This window comes from Lutra lutra, chromosome 1 (assembly GCF_902655055.1).
Source record: "Lutra lutra chromosome 1, mLutLut1.2, whole genome shotgun sequence".
NCBI classification, from domain to species: Eukaryota; Metazoa; Chordata; class Mammalia; order Carnivora; family Mustelidae; genus Lutra; species Lutra lutra.
The window spans coordinates 104,104,039-104,123,166 of record NC_062278.1 but is presented as its reverse complement, the minus strand read 5'-3'; the positions used below and the strand labels follow the sequence as shown (position 1 = coordinate 104,123,166).

Genomic DNA, 19,128 nt, shown 5'->3' with positions numbered 1-19,128 from the left:
CTGAAATGACCCCCAAAACCCCAGGGGCTCCACAGCCTTCTGATGAGAAACCCAAACTGAGTTTTCCAACTGAATCTTCCTAACTTCAATAATTTGTTCCATTACCCACCTCTAATTCCCTCTGTACAACAGAGGGGAAAATACCATTCTCAATTTACTAACATTTAACTCACAAACACCTTCAATCTGCAAACAATTTCTACCCAGAACAGCTTGATTTCCCTTGTCCCTGCTCTGAGAAAAGACCAGTGAGAGGTAGGGAGAGAGAAATTGATGGATCTGGGTTTGAAGCTTTTAGAAAACTTCTGAATACCCCCAAAAAAGAGCAAAAGGAGCATTTGGGTAAATCAATAACAGCTCCAGGCAGCTGACAACAAGGACAGAATCCTTGTCCTTGCCTCCCCAACCCCACACAGCTGAAAATTACCAAAACCCTTTGACTTCTCTTTATTATACCACCTAAAACTTCAAATATCAAACAATTGCCTCCATGCTTCCTAGTTCTCAGTCACTCATACTTTAGTATAAATTAGTTTATTTCAGAGTGACTTCCTCTTTACTTCCGATAACACCGCTGGAAAAAAACAAACAAACAACAACAACAACAACAACAACAAAAACGAAAAACCCACAGGAATTACAAACAGGTGCTGAAGTGGGATGAGCATTGGACCCCAGCTGCATTAGGAGGCGTTGCCCTCAAGTAAACCACTGGTGTTTAGCTCCCATGGGGCTGTACCCTCCTGCTCTGTGGATCCCATTCCTGCTGCATTCCTCAGGGAGCCTGGTGCATTAGGAGCCCCACCATTACAAAAACGAAATGTCTCTCTGCTCCCCTTCCTGGAAAATCTCTGCTGCCCTAGAAGCTCTCGGAGCCATTACAGTGATGCGGCTGAGAAGCCAGAGCAGCTTTTGAATAATCATAGCCTAATCACATTTTAATTACACTGGCAATCAGTGAGTTCTGAACGAAAGAAAGATTAAACACTAAGTGCAACATAGAAACAGAAATAATTTTGCAAATGGCAGAAGCCCAGATAGGTCAAACTAAAGACCCAATTTTCCACTTTTGCAATTTTTAAAAACTCAACAGAAAGGTGATAGCCATCAAATGTGCAGAACGTAATGATAAAGAGAGCCTTGCAAAAAATAGAGTCCCGCCTCCCTTGAGATTTAGAAGGTCTGTGGTAAGATGAAAGAGGAAGTGCACTGCCTTCAAAAATCACACAGACCTGGGGCACCTGGGTGGCTCAGTGGTTAAGCCTCTGCCTTCGGCTCAGGTCATGATCCCAGTGTCCTGGAATCGAGCCCCGCATCGGGCTCTCTGCTCAGCAGGGAGCCTGCTTCCTCCTCTCTCTCTGCCTGCCTCTCTGCCCACTTGTGATCTCTGTCTGTCAAATAAATAAAATCTTTGAAAAAAAAAAAAAATCACACAGACCTGAATTCCCAGCTGGTTCTTCCACCATCCAGGCCCCTAACGTGTTGGGTCCCCATCTGCTCATGTGAACACCTAGCTGCAGGAGTAAAGGAAAGCTGTCCAGGAAGTGCCTAGTGCACAACAGGCGATCAGTGAAGGACAACCACTATCTGACCCAGTGTTATTAGCACTAATTCTTCTGAGCAAACTAGACAACATGAAAATAAGTTTCATGCAATGACATTATTTCCTCATTCGAAAAACTGTAAGAGTGATTTTTAGTTAACATATTCCATAAAGAATTTGATATCAAGTGCTCCTTTAAACCATGTGCTTATAGAGTCACATTTTTTTTCCCATTCAAACTCCTATCTTGTCATTATTTTCAGCGTTAATATGGTGTAAGATGTCCCAGCAGCTACTGTCCTCCTTCTTAAGGCAATGGTAACCTCATCTGGCTTTTAGCATGGTGGCTCTCAAATTTATGCTGAATCAGAAAGGCCTAGAGGGCCTGCTGACCTCCAGATCACTGGGCCCACCCCCAAAGGCCTAGAGTGGGGCCCAACAATTTGCATTTCTAACCAGTTCACAGGTGATGCTGTTCACAGGGGATGCTAATTCTCCTGGTCCAGGACTACATTTGAATGAGCATTTGAAGGGATCATGCTTCCCCTCTCTGTGCACAAGCTAGGAGGGAAGAGATCTCCATCCTCAGGCTCCATGAGTGGGGCCAGTGACCAGGGGAGGGCTGAGCAGCCGGACTCTCAGATTTCCAGGACCTTCACTAAGAACTCCAGGACAATGCTTGGCTGGATTTTAACCTAAAGAGATACATAGTAGGAGGCACTGGCAGCCAACTTGTGACCATTAGGAAGAGCCTATCTGAGACGCACACCAACCCAGAGAAGTACAGCCAAGGGGAACAACCAGATAAAAGGGTTTCAGTCCCAGAATCAAGGGCATGCCTCGAGTCAGGTCTCCCCAGCACTGTCCAGCTCTTGTGATAAAATACTTCCCTTTTTGCTTGGATAAGTGTGGCTCGGCTCTCCCGCCCCTTACAGCAGAACCCAGAAAACTGAAGTTGCTGGTTTTACTTGGTTTGACTGTCTGTTTTGGCTCTCCGTTTTGCTCCTAAAAAATGATTACTTAAACTGTTAAATTGTCTTCATACCCCCCAAACCAAATGCTTCCATCAACTTACCAACCCAAAAAAGAGGTCAAAAGCAGTGTTTTGGGAATGTAAACAACCTGCCTACACAGAAACACATCTCCTAGGAGCGAACCTAAATTCAATGTAATTCTAACGAAATCCTTACAGAATGGCTAATTACAAGATTAGGAACTTTCCAAAATTCAGCAGTAACAATTTAGAAAATATAATGGGAAAAATTTATATTCATAAGTCATAGAGAAAATGTAATTCTGAGAAGAAACTCAAACAGAAATACACAGGAAGTTTATGAAGAAACCATACAGATTTGCAGGGGTGGTAAAAAGGAGATGAATTTAAAAAAAAAAAAAAAGGGTAGCATGTCTCTGGCCTGAAAAATTCAGTATTGTAGACCCACCAGGTACTCCCAAGCTAATGTGCAATATATGAAACTCTCATATAAATCAATAAAAAGCTGGTGAAAACCTCAATAAAAATGGGAAAATGGACCAAACTAAATGAGGAAGTGATTAACACAAGAAGAAAAACAATAGCCAATAAATATATGAAAAATAAAGAGAGTTCTTAGCCTGACTGCACCGGTGGAGGGATGGGGGAGCAAGAGAGCCAGCAAAGCTGCCTTTTGCGGGGGGGCAATGTAGTAATACTCATTAGTACCTCAAAAATAGGCAATTTTGACTCAAAAACTTCACTTGTAGAAATTTATGCTAAGAAAGTAATCAAATGAGGGCCCAAGAATGTTCTTTATGGTATCATTTTTAATAGAGAAAAAGAGAAAGAAAAAAAAAGAAACTTATGTTTCTTATTTCTTATTCTTTTTTTTTTAATTTTTTAAATTTATTTGACAGACAAAGATCACAAGCAGGCAGAGAGGCAGGCAGAGGGGGCATGGAGGGGAAGCAGGCTCCCTGATGAGCAGAGAGCCCGATGCGGGGCTCGATCCCAGGACCTTGGGATCATGACCTGAGCCGAAGGCAGAGGCTTCAACCCATTGAGCCACCCAGGCGCCCCTCTTATTTCTTTTTTTTTTTTTTAAGATTTTATTTATTTATTTGAGAGAGAGACAGTGAGAGAGCGCGTGAGTGAGGAGAAGGTCAGAGGGAGAAGCAGACTCCCCATGGAGCTGGGAGCCTGATGTGGGACTCGATCCCTGGACTCTGGGATCATGACCTGAGCCAAAGGCAGTCGTCCAACCAACTGAGCCACCCAGGCATCCCAACCCCTCTTATTTCTTATTCTTAATGTTTATTACCTAGATAAAGATTGAAGGAGGCATTTGTTATACTTCTGTCAACAAAATTCATCCTTTAAAAATTTGTTACTTAAAAATAATTGCTTTCAGTCATCTGGGTGGCTCAGTTGCTTAAGCGTCTGACTTCAGCTCAGGTCATGATCTCAGGGTCCTCAGGTGGAGCACCACGTGGGCTCCCTCCCAACTCAGTGAGGAGTCTATTTCTCTCTCTCCTTCTCCCTCTGCGTTCCCCCTGCTCATGCTCTTTCTCTCTCAAATAAGTAAATAAAATCTTTAAAAATAATAATAGTAATAATAATTGCTGTCACCTTCTAAATGTAAAAATAGCCCCATTATCGGAAACTCTTTCTGTAATTGTCTTTTTTTTTTAAGAGTTTATTTATTTACTTGACAGAGAGTGAGAGAGAACACAAACAGGGAGCAGCAGAGGGAGAGGGAGAAGCAGGCTCCCAACTGAGAGGGAGCCCAATGGAGGGTTCAATCCCAGGACCCTGAGATCATGACCTGAGTCAAAGGCAAATGCTTAACCAACTGAGCCACCCAGGCACCCATATAATCATCTTCTATTTAAATAACAATTAGCTGATCTAAAATTAGGTATGTAAATTATGGTACGGCTATACAATGGGGTATTATTAATACACATTCAGTGATCTAGACATATATATATATGTACATCCACAGTTAGGGGGAGCCAGGTTATAAAATAGCATTTATAAAATAGCATGTAGAGGGGTGCCTGGGTGGCTCAGTCGGTTAGGCGGCCCACTCTTGGCTTTGGCTCAGGTTGTGATCTGAGGGTCGTGAAATCAAGCCCGGCCTCCAGCTCCGTGCTCAACATGGAGTCTGCCTGAGAGTCTTTCTCCCTCTCCCTCTGCCTCTCCTGCTTGAGCTTTCTTTCTCTCTCTCTCTAAAACAAAAAAAATCTTTACAAAATAGCATGTATAGAATGTTTTATTTTTATTTTTTATTTATTTATTTGACAGACAGAGATCACAAGTAGGCAGAGAGGCAGGCAGAGAGAGAGAGGAAGAAGCAGGCTTCCCGCTGAGCAGAGAGCCCGATGCGGGGCTCGATCCCAGGACCCTGGGATCATGACCTGAGCCGAAGGCAGAGGCTTAACCCACTGAGCCACCCAGGTGCCCCAGAATGTTTTATTTTTATAAATATTTGTATTTGTATTCATTTTATATTTGCATAGAAAGGTCTAAAGAATATACACAAGGCATTAACAGTGGTTATGACCGGGTAGTAGGATTAGAAGTAGTTTTTATTTTCTCTTTTTATAAATCTGCATTTTTCTCAAGCTCTTAAAATTATTAAATACATTTTTAATTATAAGAGAAATAAAAAATAAAAAAAATTCATGTGACTGACACATGAATTCAGGTGCTAATGCAGCAAAGTATAAGAAATCACCTTTTTCTTTTCCTGTGACTTATGCAATGTAACACAAAATGGTGCACTCCCAATTCCTCCATCTGGCACTTGGAGGAGGCAGCACAAGACTATTCCTGTGGCCACTACCTCCTGATCTTCAGCCATTCTTCATTCAATCATTAATTCTCTGATCACCTCCGGTAAGCAAGACACAGTGCTGGAAAGGCTACTTTAAAAACATCCATTCCTCTTAAAAATCAGATACAAAATGCATTTGATGAGTCAGGCTCTTTTGGATTTTGGTAATTAAAATTTTCACCTACCACTGCTTTTAGCTTCAGTATATCCTGTACTTGATGTCTCACAGTGCATCTCTGTCTCCTTCTCTACCCTCACCCTAAATGTGGGGGAAGTGAAGAGGGAGACCACTGACCTTGGCCCGTAGTGCCTTTAAATTAAAGGGTGCTTGAAAGCATCATCGTGACATCCCATTCAAGAGTTCAACTCAAAAACCAGCAGGGCCAGGAGTACTAGAAGATCACTCTGAGTTCAGCAAGCCCAAGGGGATGATGTGGCTGTTTCATATCATTAATGACCATCTTCAAGAGAGTGGCTGGTCCCTCCACGCTCCATCAGAAAACAGGAAAACCTAATGATCAGACTCACCCTCTTTCTATAGCCATGTATCTTGGCAGCTTTACAATGACCCCCATTGTGTGGTTTATTCCTTCTGCAAAGAGGACTCACCATCCCCAAAGAAAAGTCCATTACAGAAAATCAAGGAAGCCGTGAACCAAGACATGTAACACGTAATAAATCCCACTCATGAATTATTGAATACCATCCATTACAGCTTTTAGAATTTTAGGCAAGGCACTGATTTCCAAAAAGTAATACAAGGCCCTTTAGATGAATATGGAAGTTGGGAGAACTATATCTCATCTTTTTTTACCTAGTCGGGATTATAAGAGTTTCAGTAAAGAAATTCCTGTTTTATATAAAAGAAAATCTCCCTCGCACCCTCTATGTCTAGTGGCAGATCAATACATACATTTTATATCTGGCAAAATGACTAATGAGTAGGCCATTAATGAGAGCTACAGCTATCTGATTACTGGAACAAATGCTGCTAATGTAAAATTAAAAAAAATAAAAATTTTTTTTTTTTTTTTTTCAGAAAGAGAGTGCGATGTGGGAGGGGCACATGGTGAGAGAGAGAATCTCAAGCAGGGTCCATGCCCAGCACAGAGCCTGACATGGGGCTTGATCTCATGACCGTCAGATCATGCCCTGAGTTAAAACCAAGAGTTAGATGCCCAACCAACTGCACCCCCAAGCACCCCTGTAAATGTGAATTTAATTAAATCCAGTAATTTTTTACTTGGTACTTTCTATGTGCTAGACACCATGAGCTTTATGAAAGTAAAATAGCATCTTCCCTCTACAAGCTCCCAAATAGGTACCTAAATATTTACATAAATAATTTTATCACCAGATGAATTTGATACTTCTTTTTTTTTTTAAGATTTATTTATTTATTGAGAGAAAAAGCACAAGCAGGGAAGAGGCAGAAGGAGAGAGTGAATCTCAAGCAGACTCCCTGCTCAGTGCGGAGCCCAGCGCAGGGCTCAATCTCACAACCCTGAGATCATGACCTGAGCTGAAATTAAGAGTGGGATGCTTAACTGACTGAGCCACCCAGGTGCCCCTGAATTTGATACTTCTAATAACAGAAGAATAAACACTATGTCATGGGGCTTGGGGCACATGCTCTGGAGGCCGACGACCTGGGTTGGAATTCTGATTCTACCCATCACTAGCTAACTATGTGACCTTAACAAACTTAACCTTCTCTTCTACCTCAGTTTCTTCACCTATAAAATGGAAATAATAATGATATCTACCTCATAGGATTATTGTGAGGATTAAACGTGGCACAAATGGAAATATTGTTAATGTTGGTGTAATTATTACTAGCACAAAATAAGGAAGAACTAATTCTGAAGGTCTGGGAAAGCAATCCCATGGAATGGAATCTGTGGCCAAGTTGTGAATAATGGTAAGGATTTTAGTGTGCCATGATGGGAGAGAAGGGCATTTCACAATCAAGGATTAACCTGAGCACAGGCCTAGAAATAGGAAGAAGGGGGTTAGTGCCCTGACGAGGCTGGTGGTATGGCTATGGTTCCAGGTGTCTGAGCTAGAGGTAGGGGGATACAGAAGAAATAACACTGAGAGATGAGATATGCTGTCATCTGCCTGCAGGAGGTAACGAATGCCAGCTAACAAGCCTAAACACTTTCCAGAGGTGATCACAGCCCAAGAAGCAGGGCATCACAACGGTGAAGAACGTGGGATTCTAGATTTGAATTTTGGCTCCAACTCATAAGAGCTGTGTGATCTTGGGCAAGGTAACTAGCTTTTCTGTGCCTCTGTTTTCTCACACATAAAACAGATATGTTAAAGATTAAATGAGAGGTCATATGTAAAGTTCTTAGAACCAGTGCCTGGTGCATAATGACACATATGTGTTCCCTTTGAAAAGGCATAGTGCTGTGGGACCCTTGATCTCGGAGTTGTGAGTTCGAGCCCCATATTGGGTGTAGAGATTACTAAAAAAAAAAAAAAAAAAAAAAAAAAAAACAAAAAAAAAACTTAAAAAAAAAAGGTAGATGACTGGCCAATGGCATCTCTTCCTGCCCTCTTGATTGGTCCTTCAGAAAATTATCAGCAGTTGGTATGGTCAATGACAGGGTCAAGGATATAAGATTGCTTTTCAGTCATTCCAAAAAAATACTACCATGAAAGTAAATGTTCTCTTTTGGACAAAAACTTTCATGGTCCATGAAAAAAAAATATCTCAAACGAATGGCAAAGTGACAGCAGGCACTAAACGTAAGCACACACACTTCTAGGGGACATGACTCTGAATTTGTCCCAGACTTTTTCAGATCACCATGGCCATGCAAAGTGGCAAAATGCACCATTTATGTGAAGGTAGGATCTGGGTTAACTTTTGGATGACGGCGAAGGTTTTAATATGAGTAGGGGGAGGGAACGGCAAGAGCCGAATGTGTGGTCACGACTGCTCAGACAATCTCTAAGGCAAGAACTTACTTCCAGATCCATCTTTGACTCTAGGTCCTTCAGGCTTGGCCTCAGAAATAATGTTTGCATTGGCGTTATTCTCCATCTCGATCACAAAGTCACTGTCCTCCTCAAACTCAGGGTGACTAAAGATCCAATCCAGTGCTCTTTCCAGGTTATTATTCTAATAAAATAAAACATTTTTACAATGTATGCAGTCCCAGGGCCTCATTACATCCTGACCACTTGAACCCGGATGTCAAGCAGATAAGACAGGAGGCCTGAATTCATTAGTCCTAAGTGCCTCTGAGAGCAAAGCTCTGACCCTGCATATGAAACGCACATTCAGCTGGCATTCTCCAAGTCTCCCGACTGAAGTCTGTAATTAGATTCACTGGGAAACAGATCTGAGCAGCAGACCAGCGTTCCAAAGTCCGTATCCGTCTTAGCTCAGCGTTTCTGTAGGCTGATGCTAATGATGGGGTATGGAACACCAGAGAGTCTGCCATTTGTTGGCGCCCGGCCCTTTCTTGGCCCCACTGACTGCACATACTACATTCCCTATCAACTGTGTTTTCTGCAGAGAATGATGCCAGACAGAGGGGGCCCAACATGAGGGCTGTGTTAGTGCCTCCTCTCCCTCCTCTCCCAAGCAGAGTTGTTGAATTGCAGTAGAGACAAGATTAGCATCTTGATTAAAGATGACAATACTGCTTAGTTAGGTACATTGTTTCAAACTTAACTCTGCAGTTCAAACCAATCGACCATAAAAACATTGCCATCTTCCCCTGTTTGTGATATCATAGGCAGGTTTAAGAATTTGCTTAGACATCATCAGAATCGCCAGTGAAACAGTCAGACAAGAAAAATAAGGGGGGCAAAGCAAGTACCCTGAATGAAACTAACTCTGCTTGAGATATTTCAAGCGCATTAAAGGGAAACAGATTGTTCCAGCCACACTCCGGGAGTCAGTTGAGAGCCATTATGACAATGGACCCTTGCAGGAAACTGGTCAGGATAGATAAGCAGGAATTAGTAGCAGACGACCCCTCAAAAATATACAGGTGTGGCAAGGAAGGATGGATTAAAAAAAAAAAAACAAGAACTTCCTTTCAATATTAAACAAATATCTACCCTGAGAAGAGAAGATTTCCACCACCATCTAGTTTCATGGTCCCTTCTTTCCTGACAACATCAGGAAGTACATGAGTACCAGAAGAATCTTCTCCCTCCACAGACACAGAAGTGGAGAATTCCCAGGAGCCTTTAGTCTTCTCTATGAGGACTTCTGAGAGACATTTCTTTAAGGTCTTGGTATTAGAAAAGCAAAATTTGTCCCAAAGAACTGTCTTATTGAATATGGACTCTCATGCATCTCTCTGTGCTCTAAGGCCACAAGGAATCTCCAAGTCAAATCCTGGAGCCTTGCTAATAATAAACACTCGGATGATACGGAGTTTCTTTCAGTTTTGGTCTTTCAGTTTCTTTCATCTTGTCCCAGCTGTCTCTCTGGGTTTTTTGTGTGGGTGTTTTTTTACTCCTTATTCTTAAACCGTATAATTTCCCCCAATCATTTATTTTAGCTGTACATAGAATATATGCAAATAAATCTCTGTGGGCCATGGTGGGGTACAGAGTGAGACAAACATGATTCAAAATGATCAAAGGACACTGGAAAGTCTCCACTGCGGCTGACAGAAAGACACACTGCCTCTACTAAGAGGAGGGCATTCGCACAACCTCATGTGCTTACTGTGGCTCGTAGCGCCTGAACAGCCTGATTTCGATGGAATCCCATGGAGGTAATGATAGCTACAATTTCCTCCGGAGGCTGGTTATCCAATCCAGTAGCACCAAAAACAGAGGCTCCAGCAGAAGCTGCTCCTCCATAACCAGGCATGGTCAGTGGTTCGGCAAAATCTGGGGAAGAGAATCACACTCAGACCTTTTTCTAGGTCTCTAGACCTAGTCTAGGTCTAGGTCTCTAAGACCTAGTCCTAAAATAAACAATACTTTTGCAGCAACGTGGATGGAACTAGAGAGTGTTATGCTAAGTGAAATAAGTTAATCAGAGAAAGACAATTATCATATGATTTCCCTCATATGTGGAATTTAAGAAATAAAACTGAAGATCATAGATGAAGAGAGGAAAAGTAAAATAAGACAAAACCAGAGAAGGTGACAAACCATAAGAGACTCTTAATCATAGGAAACAAATTGAGGGTTGCTGGAGGGGAGGGTGGGTAGAAGGATAGGATAACTGGGTGACAGACATTAAGGAGGGCATGTTAAGTAATGAGCACTGGATATTATATAAGAATGATGAATCAAAGGCCTGTTCCTCTGAAACCAATAATACATTATATGTTAATTAATTGAATTTAAATTTTAAAAATGTTTAATTTTAAAAAAAGGAAATAAACAACACCATGCAGCTAAGAAGGAAAAATACCTAAAGAGTTCTAATAATTAAGACGGTACTGACATAAGGATAAATCTATAGATCAACTGAATAGAATTCAGAGAGTCCAAAAATAAACCCACAGATTTATGGTCAATTGAGTTTTGACAAGGGTACCGAGACCATTCCAATGGGGACGGGATAGTCTTTTCGACAGATGGTGCTGGAACAAGTGCATGTCCACATGCAAGAGAATGAAGCTGGATGCCCATCTCAGGCGATATTCAAAAATTAACTCAAAACAGCTCCCTAACCTCAATGCAAGAGACCTTGTGTTAGCAACATTTCTCAGAAACTATACCAAGAGCACAAGTGACAAAAGAAAAAATAGATAAATTTGACTTTATCAAAATTAAAAGTTTTTGTGCTTCAAAAAATGCCATCAAGAAAGTGAAAACACTGACAGAATGAGAGAACATATTTGCACATCATGTATCTGGCAAGGTGCTTGTATTCAAAATATGAAAAGAACCACTCAACAATATAAAGACAACCTCCTTAAAAATGGGCAAACGGTTTGAATAGACATTTCTCCAAAGATACATAAATTACCCACAAACACAGGGAAAGATGCTCTACACATCATTAGTCATCAGGGAAATGCAAATGAAAACCACCGTGAGCTACCGTGTTCCCATCCACTGAAATGGCTATAATAAAAACAACAGTAACAAGGGTAGGAGAGGATGTGGAGAAACTGGAATGCTCACCCTTTGTGACAGAATGTAAAACGGTACAAACAAGTAAAAATCACTTTGGCAGTTCCTCAAAAAGGTAAACATGGAATTACCATATGACATAGCAACTCCACTCAAGAGAAATTAAAACATGTTCACACAAAAATGTGTATTCAAATGTTTATAGCTACAGTATTCACAGTAGTCAAAAACTGGAAACAGCCCAAATGTCTATCAACAGATGAAAAGATAAATAGCTTGTGTCCCTACAGCAAAATATTCTTAGTGGTAACAGTTGCACAATTCTGTCAATTTACTAAAAAACACAGAAATGTACACTTCAAATGGGTGAATTACATTGTATATGGTGAATTATATCTTAATAAAGTAGACAGAGGCAAAATCTTACTAAACAGCCCCATTTTTTCATGTACATTTTTCTATTTCAAGTCCTTATCATTTATTAGCTAGTAGTATGGGTGGACCTCAATTTATTGCACTTCACCTGATTCCACTTTGCAGATAATGCACTTTTTACAAATAGAAGGTTAGTGGCGACTCTGTGTTGAGCAAGCCTACTGGTGCCATTTTTCCAACAATGTTCGCTAACTGCATGACCCTGAGTCACATTTTGGTAATTCTCACAGTATTTCAAACTTTTTCTTTATTAGTATATTATGTGATCTGTGATCTGTGATATTTGATGTTACTATTGTAATTGTTTGGGTGCTCCACAAAATGCACCCATATAAAACAGCAAACTTAATCCACATGTTGTGTGTCTTTTGACTGCTCCACTGACCAGCCATTTTCCAGTCTCCCTCTTTTTAGGCCCCCTTATTCCCTGAGACACAGTATTGAAATTAGGCCAGTTACTAACCATACAATGGCTTCTAAATGTTCAAGCAAAAGGAAGAATCACACATCTTTCACTTTAACTCAAATGCTAACGTGACTAATCTTAGAGAGGAGGGGATATTGAAAACTGAGATAATCCAAAAGCTAGGCCTCTTTACACCAAAGAGTCAAATTGTAAAAGCAAAGGTAGAATTCTTGAATTAGAAGGGCTCCTCTGGTGAACACACCAATGATAGAAAGCACAGCAGCTTCACTGTTGATGGAGAAGGTTTTAGAGGTTTAGACAGAAGATCAAACTAGCCACAACATTCCCTTGAAACCAATACCTAGTCTAGAGTAAAGCCCTCCCTGTCTTCAATTCTTCGTTCTTCAAACGAAAGCTGGGACGGAAGCTGCAGCAGGAAAGTATGAAGCTAGCAGAGGCTGGTTCACAAAGTTGAAGGAAAGAAGCCATCTCCATAACATAAATGAACAAGGTGAAGTAGCAAGTTACCAGCCATCTATTGGAAGAAGATGCCATCTAGGGCTTTCATAGCTAGAAAGGAGAAGTCAATGCCTGGCTTCAAAGTGTAAAAAGATAGCTGAACTCTCTTATTAGGGGACAATGCAGCTGCTGACGTTAAGTTGAAGCCAATGCTCATAGACCATTTCAAAAATCCTAGGGCTCTTAAGAATTATGCTAAATCCATTCTGCCTCTGCTCTAGAAATGGAACAAAGCCTGGATGGCAGCACATCTGTTTATAACATGGTTTACTGAATATTTTAAGCCACTGTTGAGACCTACGGCTCAGGAAAAAAAAAATTTCTTTCAAAATAAGACTGCTCATTGACAATGCACCTGGTGACCCAAGATCTCTGACGCAGACAAACAGTGAGATTGATGTTGTTTTCGTGAATACTACCACAACATCCATTCTTCAGCCCATGGATCAAGGAGTGATTTCAACTTTCAAGTCTTACTATTGAAGAAATACATTTTGTAAGGCTGTAGCTATCACAGATTCCTCTGATGGATATGGCAGAGTAAACTGAAAGCCTTCTGGAAAGAATCCACCAATCTAGATGCCATTAAGAACACTTGTGATACATAGGAAAGAGCTCAAAATATCAACGTTAACAGCAGTTTGGAAGAAAATTCCACCCTTCGTGGGTGACTTAGAGGCGTTCAAGACTTCAGTGGAGGAAGTCGCTGCAGACGTGGTGGAAAGAGCAAGAGAACTAGAATTAGAAGAGCCTGAAGGTGGGACTGAGTTGCTGCGATCTCATGATAAAATTTTAACAGATGAGCATTTGCTGCTTATGGATGAGCAAAGAAAGCAAACGGTTTCTTGAAATAGAACCCACTCCTGGTGAAGATGCTATGAAGACTGTTCAAATGACAACAAAAGACCTAAAATATAACATAAACTTGGTTGACAAAACAGCAGCAGGGTTTGAGAGGATCGACTACAATTTTCAAAGAAGTTCTACTGTGAGAGAAATTCCATCAAATAGCATCATGTGTTACAGAGCAACCATTTATGAAAGGAAGAGTCAGTCGATGCAGCAAAAACAAAGTATTTTTCAATTAAGGTATGTACATTTTTAGACATATTGCTATTGTACACTTAAAAGGCTACAGTATGGTATGGTATAAACATCACTCTTCTATGCACTGGAAACCAAAACATTCATTGGATTCACTTTACCATGATACTCATTTTACTGTGGTGGTCTGGGACTGAGCTAGCAACAGCTCTGACATATGCCTGTATATCCCACATCTTTACAGTGGTCATTGCTTGCTTTAAAAGGGTGAGTTATATTTCAAGAAAGCTAGTAATTTCTTTTTGAGGATGCAATAAGATTTTTATTATTTTTTTTAAATTTTATTTAATTTTATTGTTTTGTGTTCCAAAATTCATTGTTTATGCACCACACCCAGTGCTCCATGCAATATGTGCCCTCCACAATATATTTTTTTTTAAATAGTAAAGATGAACATTGTGACTTTGCTCCACAAGCAAAGTGCCCCCTCTCTGCAGCAGAGAAAGTGATCTGAGTGTGTAAATTATGAGGGGCAGAAGAAAGCAAGCTAAGAAGCTAAATTACAAGTTAAGTGTCATTTTCTGGGACCCATTCAGAGAACACCGAAGGACCAAGACTTAGCATCACTGACAACCCTATCAAACTCCAAAGCTATCCCCTCTCCAACCACTCACCTGGCTCTTCCATGTGAACAATGATCCAGTTGAAGGCCACTTCAGCTCCCATATTTCCAGTAAAGTACACAGCCTTCCGACACGCTTCTAGAGGGAAGCCCATCTCGGCCAGCTGCATCACTGATGACTCATCAATGTCCGAGGCTACGGAGCACAACAGAACACTCTGGTATAAAAACGTAAACTCTCTTTCTCCTCACCCTAGCTTCTCCTCATCCACCAGCCACATGCTATCCAAAGAAAATGCTCTTCTGTTTGGTGTATAAATGGTGTTTTAACTTTGCTTTGTTTGAGTTCATCTAAATATTATGCCATTTGAGCTTAAATATCTTTGACCTAAATAGGAATCACAATAACCACCTAGACAATCCAAGCACTGATAAACAATTCCTTAATTTCATATGGGAGATTGGGTGTATTCCCAGAACCACTGCAGTCTCTCAGATCCTTCTCAAGAACTCTCCTACAGCCGTCTCTCCTATCACTGAAAGCTGAAGAGAAAAGCTTTAAATCTCATAGGAAGTTATGCCAGGTCTTTAAGTGTATCAGCTATCAAAGGAAGTAATCAGCTCTGGGAAATGGAGAGCCCAAATGCTAAGTATGGAAGGACACAATATGTTCTGTAATAGTATACATTTAAGATATTAAAAGAGATAGCTTTAGGGGGGCCTGGGTGGCTCAGTGGGTTAAAGCCTCTGCTTTCGGCTCAAGTCATGATCCCAGGGTCCTGGGATTGAGCCCCGCGTCGGTCTCTCTGCTCTGCAGAGAGCCTGCTTCCTCCTCTCTCTCCCTGCCTGCCTCTCTTGCCTATTTGTAATCTCTGTTTGTCAAACAAATAAATAAAATCTCTTAAAAAAAAAAATGAGATAGCCTTATAAACCTAATGTGGGCTTAGACACAGAGGGTTTTCTTTTTTTCTCATAATGACATATAGATACTGGTAAAGACGTATGTGTATGTGTCTGTATGTATGTGTGTGTATACACGGACACAGATAAGCACATGTATCTATACATAATGTATAAAACATACATAAAAACCTATAGGCATGTGTGTATATACATACATGTATGTGTACACAGATATACACAGAAATATGTGTGGTTATAATACACATGTACATGTGTATATATACTACACCTGTTACATTTTATGTATACACATTTGTATGTGTATATACATGTGCATGTTTATATGTATACATATACATGTATATAAACCTACATAGTGCTCTCAAATTATCCAACAACTGGAGGGAAACAGGAGCACAAAATACATCCCTTATATTTTCTACATCCTGAGGTCTCTAATCTACTGAAAATTCTGCCAAAGAGGGCAACTAGGAGAACTGAGTAGTAGCAGTAGAAATGAGGATTAGAGGTATCTGTTCTATAAAAACTATATTGAAAATGTGTTTATCAGGGTGCCTGGGTGGCTTAGTTAGTTAAGTGTCTGACTCTTGATTTCAGATCAGGTCATGATCTCCGGGTCGTGAGCTCGAGCCCCGCCTTGGGCTCCATGTTGGGCATGGAGACTGCTTAAGATTCTCTCTCTACAGGGTGCATGGGTGGCTCAGTTGGTGAAGTGACTGCCTTCGGCTCAGGTCATGATCCCAGGGTCCAGGGCTCCTGTTCAGTGGGGAGCCTGCTTCTCCCTCTCCCTCTGCTATTCTATCTGCTTATGCTCTCTCACTCTGTCAAATAAATAAGTAAATAAATATCTTTCAAAAAAAATAAATATCTTTCAAAAAAAAAAAGATTCTCTCTCTGCTTCTCCCTCTTCCCCCTCCTCACCACCATCCCACCCCCTGCACTCTCTCTTTCTAAAAAGAAAAAGGAAATGTGTTTATCAACGTTCTCTTTTACAAGAGAACATCTTTTCAATACCAGATTTTAAGAAAGCAATGATTTAGGACAGCAGTGATTCCCAAGTTGTGTTCTATGATAGCCTGATGTCCTAAGAAAGACGTCATTATTGAACCACAAAACAAGGGGTTTCCATGGCCAAAGAAGTCCTAAAATCTACATTCCCTATTCTCCCCTTAGAAATTTACAATGTGGGGCGCCTGGGTGGCTCAGTGGGTTAAGCCGCTGCCTTCGGCTCAGGTCATGGTCTCGGAGTCCTGGGATCGAGCCCCGCATCGGGCTCTCTGCTCTCTCGGGGAGCCTGCTTCCTCCTCTCTCTCTGCCTGCCTCTCTGCCTGCTTGTGATCTCTCTGTCAAATAAAAACTCCTCTCTCTCTGCCTGCCTCTCTGCCTGCTTGTGATCTCTCTGTCAAATTAAAAAAAAAAAAAAAAGAAAGAAATTTACAATGTGCATTAGCACAGTGAAGACTTAAAAATCCTGTCATAAAGACTCCTGCACTTAAGGAAACTAGGAAACTCTTTCTACAGAACACCTTCCAACGTCTTGTGAGACTCTAATGTTCCCTACAATGTAATTTAGGAAGTGCAGCTCAATAAATGGTTATGGGTGTCTCTAATAACAGACTGAAAACATATAATTCCATTTTTGTGAAAAATAAAGTAAGCAAAGCACAGGCCAGTGGAAGGATATACACCAAGTGTTAACAATGGTTATGGATGAGTGATGAAACCATAAAGGACACTTACGGTTAACCCACAGTTTGTAAATATCTTTTTACTCCCATAATAAGAAAACAATTAAAGTTATTCTTTAAAAATCTGAGAAAGGTGGGGTGCAAATGTTAAACAATCCCAGATAATTCTATTTTCTCCCGTTGAGAGTACAGGTAGTTGCTGATAAGACAGCAGGCTTAGATCTGGAAGGAAATCAATGGCCAAGCCCTAAACACTAGAGACTGGCTGAGTGCTCTGGGTAAGAGACAGACTCCTCTGGCGCAGTCAGTGATAAACCCGCATCCCTTCCCCTGGGGCAAAAGCCTTACAGAAGAGCTCTCTGCAGAAGCAAGAGCAGCCAGCAGACCTCTCACATTCCAGAAAAGGTCACGTGGCTGGAAAAGCACACTTGACTCCTAGCCCAGATTCTGGTCCCAGCTCTTGGGTCTCTGAAGTTTCCTAAGTCTCAGTTTTATACTCTGTAAAAGGTTACCTGCCCTGTCCTTCTTACTGTGATAATCAAATGAGAAGCTGGATTTTGTATGAACAGTAAAGTTATATAGGATCGGAAGGATTTGTAAAATAATAAACAGTATGACTCATGGAAACCATTCCAGAGTAATATCAACCATTGTTATTGTTATAATTAAATTATTCACAGAGGCAATGGTTTTCCCAAGACCCTCGCTGACCCTGACAGTTTCTAGCAATGAGCAAATCATAATCGACCAAGGAGAGGAAATGCGGAGGTCTAATCCACATGATCAATCATTTGCAATGTAAAACACATGAACTTGTAAAGTAACAATAGTTTGTCTCTGGAAGGTCTTTGTAGACAGAAAGATTCGGAGTATTTAGTGTTAAACACTCCCCCTTCCTCCTAATTAATATCTAAATACTCATCATAAATGGTTTATTGCATTCTTTTCAGAAAACCGAGAGTATCAACTCCTATAAGATTAAGGAACTAAAAATCTATAAAATTAACACACAATCCAATGACACTACTAACCTTGAGAGTATTAATTAATGCTACCATGTCCCGTCAATCATGAGTCATCTCTACATGTCCATCAGCAGGAATGGAAAAAAAATGCCTGGCCACTGTGCCATCACTGCATCAAGAGCCCTACTCGTGGCCAGAGTGGAAAGAAAGGGCATCATGAGCCCACCTTCACACATGCAGAGACTAAGGCTCAGAGAAGTTAAGTAAATTTTTCTAGCTTGCAGTCATAAATGTCAGGGCCGAGTTTCCAATCCAGGGCCGATTGGCTTTCAGGCTGATGATCACTCTCCTGAGCTACAGAGTCACTAATCACCATGTCACTGGTTTACACGTGCTGCTAACTGAACTTGCAGACAAAGAATCCCTCCCACCCAGGAAAAGCTGCACACAACCACATGGCAAGAACAATGCCCCTTTATTGCATTCCCACAGATAAATGTCAGACCAATGACACTGGTGTAGGACACTAAGAAAAATTTCAAAAGGTACATACGATCTATCAGTTGGTGCATCAGGCGATCTGGAAATTAATGGAGAGGCAGAGAATGAGATCAATGCACAGCAAAGAGTTTTAGAGAAAGAAAGAGTCCCTGCAGGGCAATCCCTAATCCCTCACCCCTAGGAATCCCATGCTGTGGTCAACCCCTCAGCACCCCACCACACACACCACCCAGCCTGTACAACATGAAATAATTACAGTAGGGAGTAAAAATAAACAGGTTTCAAGCATTTCAACCAGATAAAACATGATGCTCTGGTTATCAACTTAGTGAACTAAATAATTTATCTCCCTGTATTTCTAAGGACTCCATATAATTACAAACCAAGGATTCTGTTAAGAACATCAGAGAAAGCAGGAAGAGGGCTAATAAACCATCCTGTACTCCTCCGATGCTCCTGATCTCTGCTCTCTGGCCCCTTTAGTGAACCACTCTTACCACATAACCCAGAGTGTCCCACGTACAGGCCCCTTCTCTACTCTCCATACTCTACAGTTTAACATCTGACTTAGCGTCCGAGAATAATGGAACATAGGTG

The 19,128-nt window shown here is 41.0% G+C and overlaps 1 protein-coding gene across 3 annotated transcripts in view; it reads right to left on the bottom strand.

The window, feature by feature from the left end:
• The window catches only part of USP13 (ubiquitin specific peptidase 13), a 111,609-nt gene that overhangs the window by 12,648 nt on the left and 79,833 nt on the right, over nucleotides 1–19,128 (bottom strand). For all 3 annotated transcript variants that reach the window (XM_047731115.1, XM_047731129.1, XM_047731123.1), the window contains 4 exons: nucleotides 18,584–18,610; nucleotides 14,506–14,649; nucleotides 10,061–10,227; nucleotides 8,338–8,491 (listed from right to left, as the gene is read on the bottom strand). In XM_047731115.1, the coding sequence (XP_047587071.1) occupies nucleotides 8,338–8,491; nucleotides 10,061–10,227; nucleotides 14,506–14,649; nucleotides 18,584–18,610 (492 nt within the window). The remainder of the gene's footprint in view (nucleotides 1–8,337; nucleotides 8,492–10,060; nucleotides 10,228–14,505; nucleotides 14,650–18,583; nucleotides 18,611–19,128) is intronic.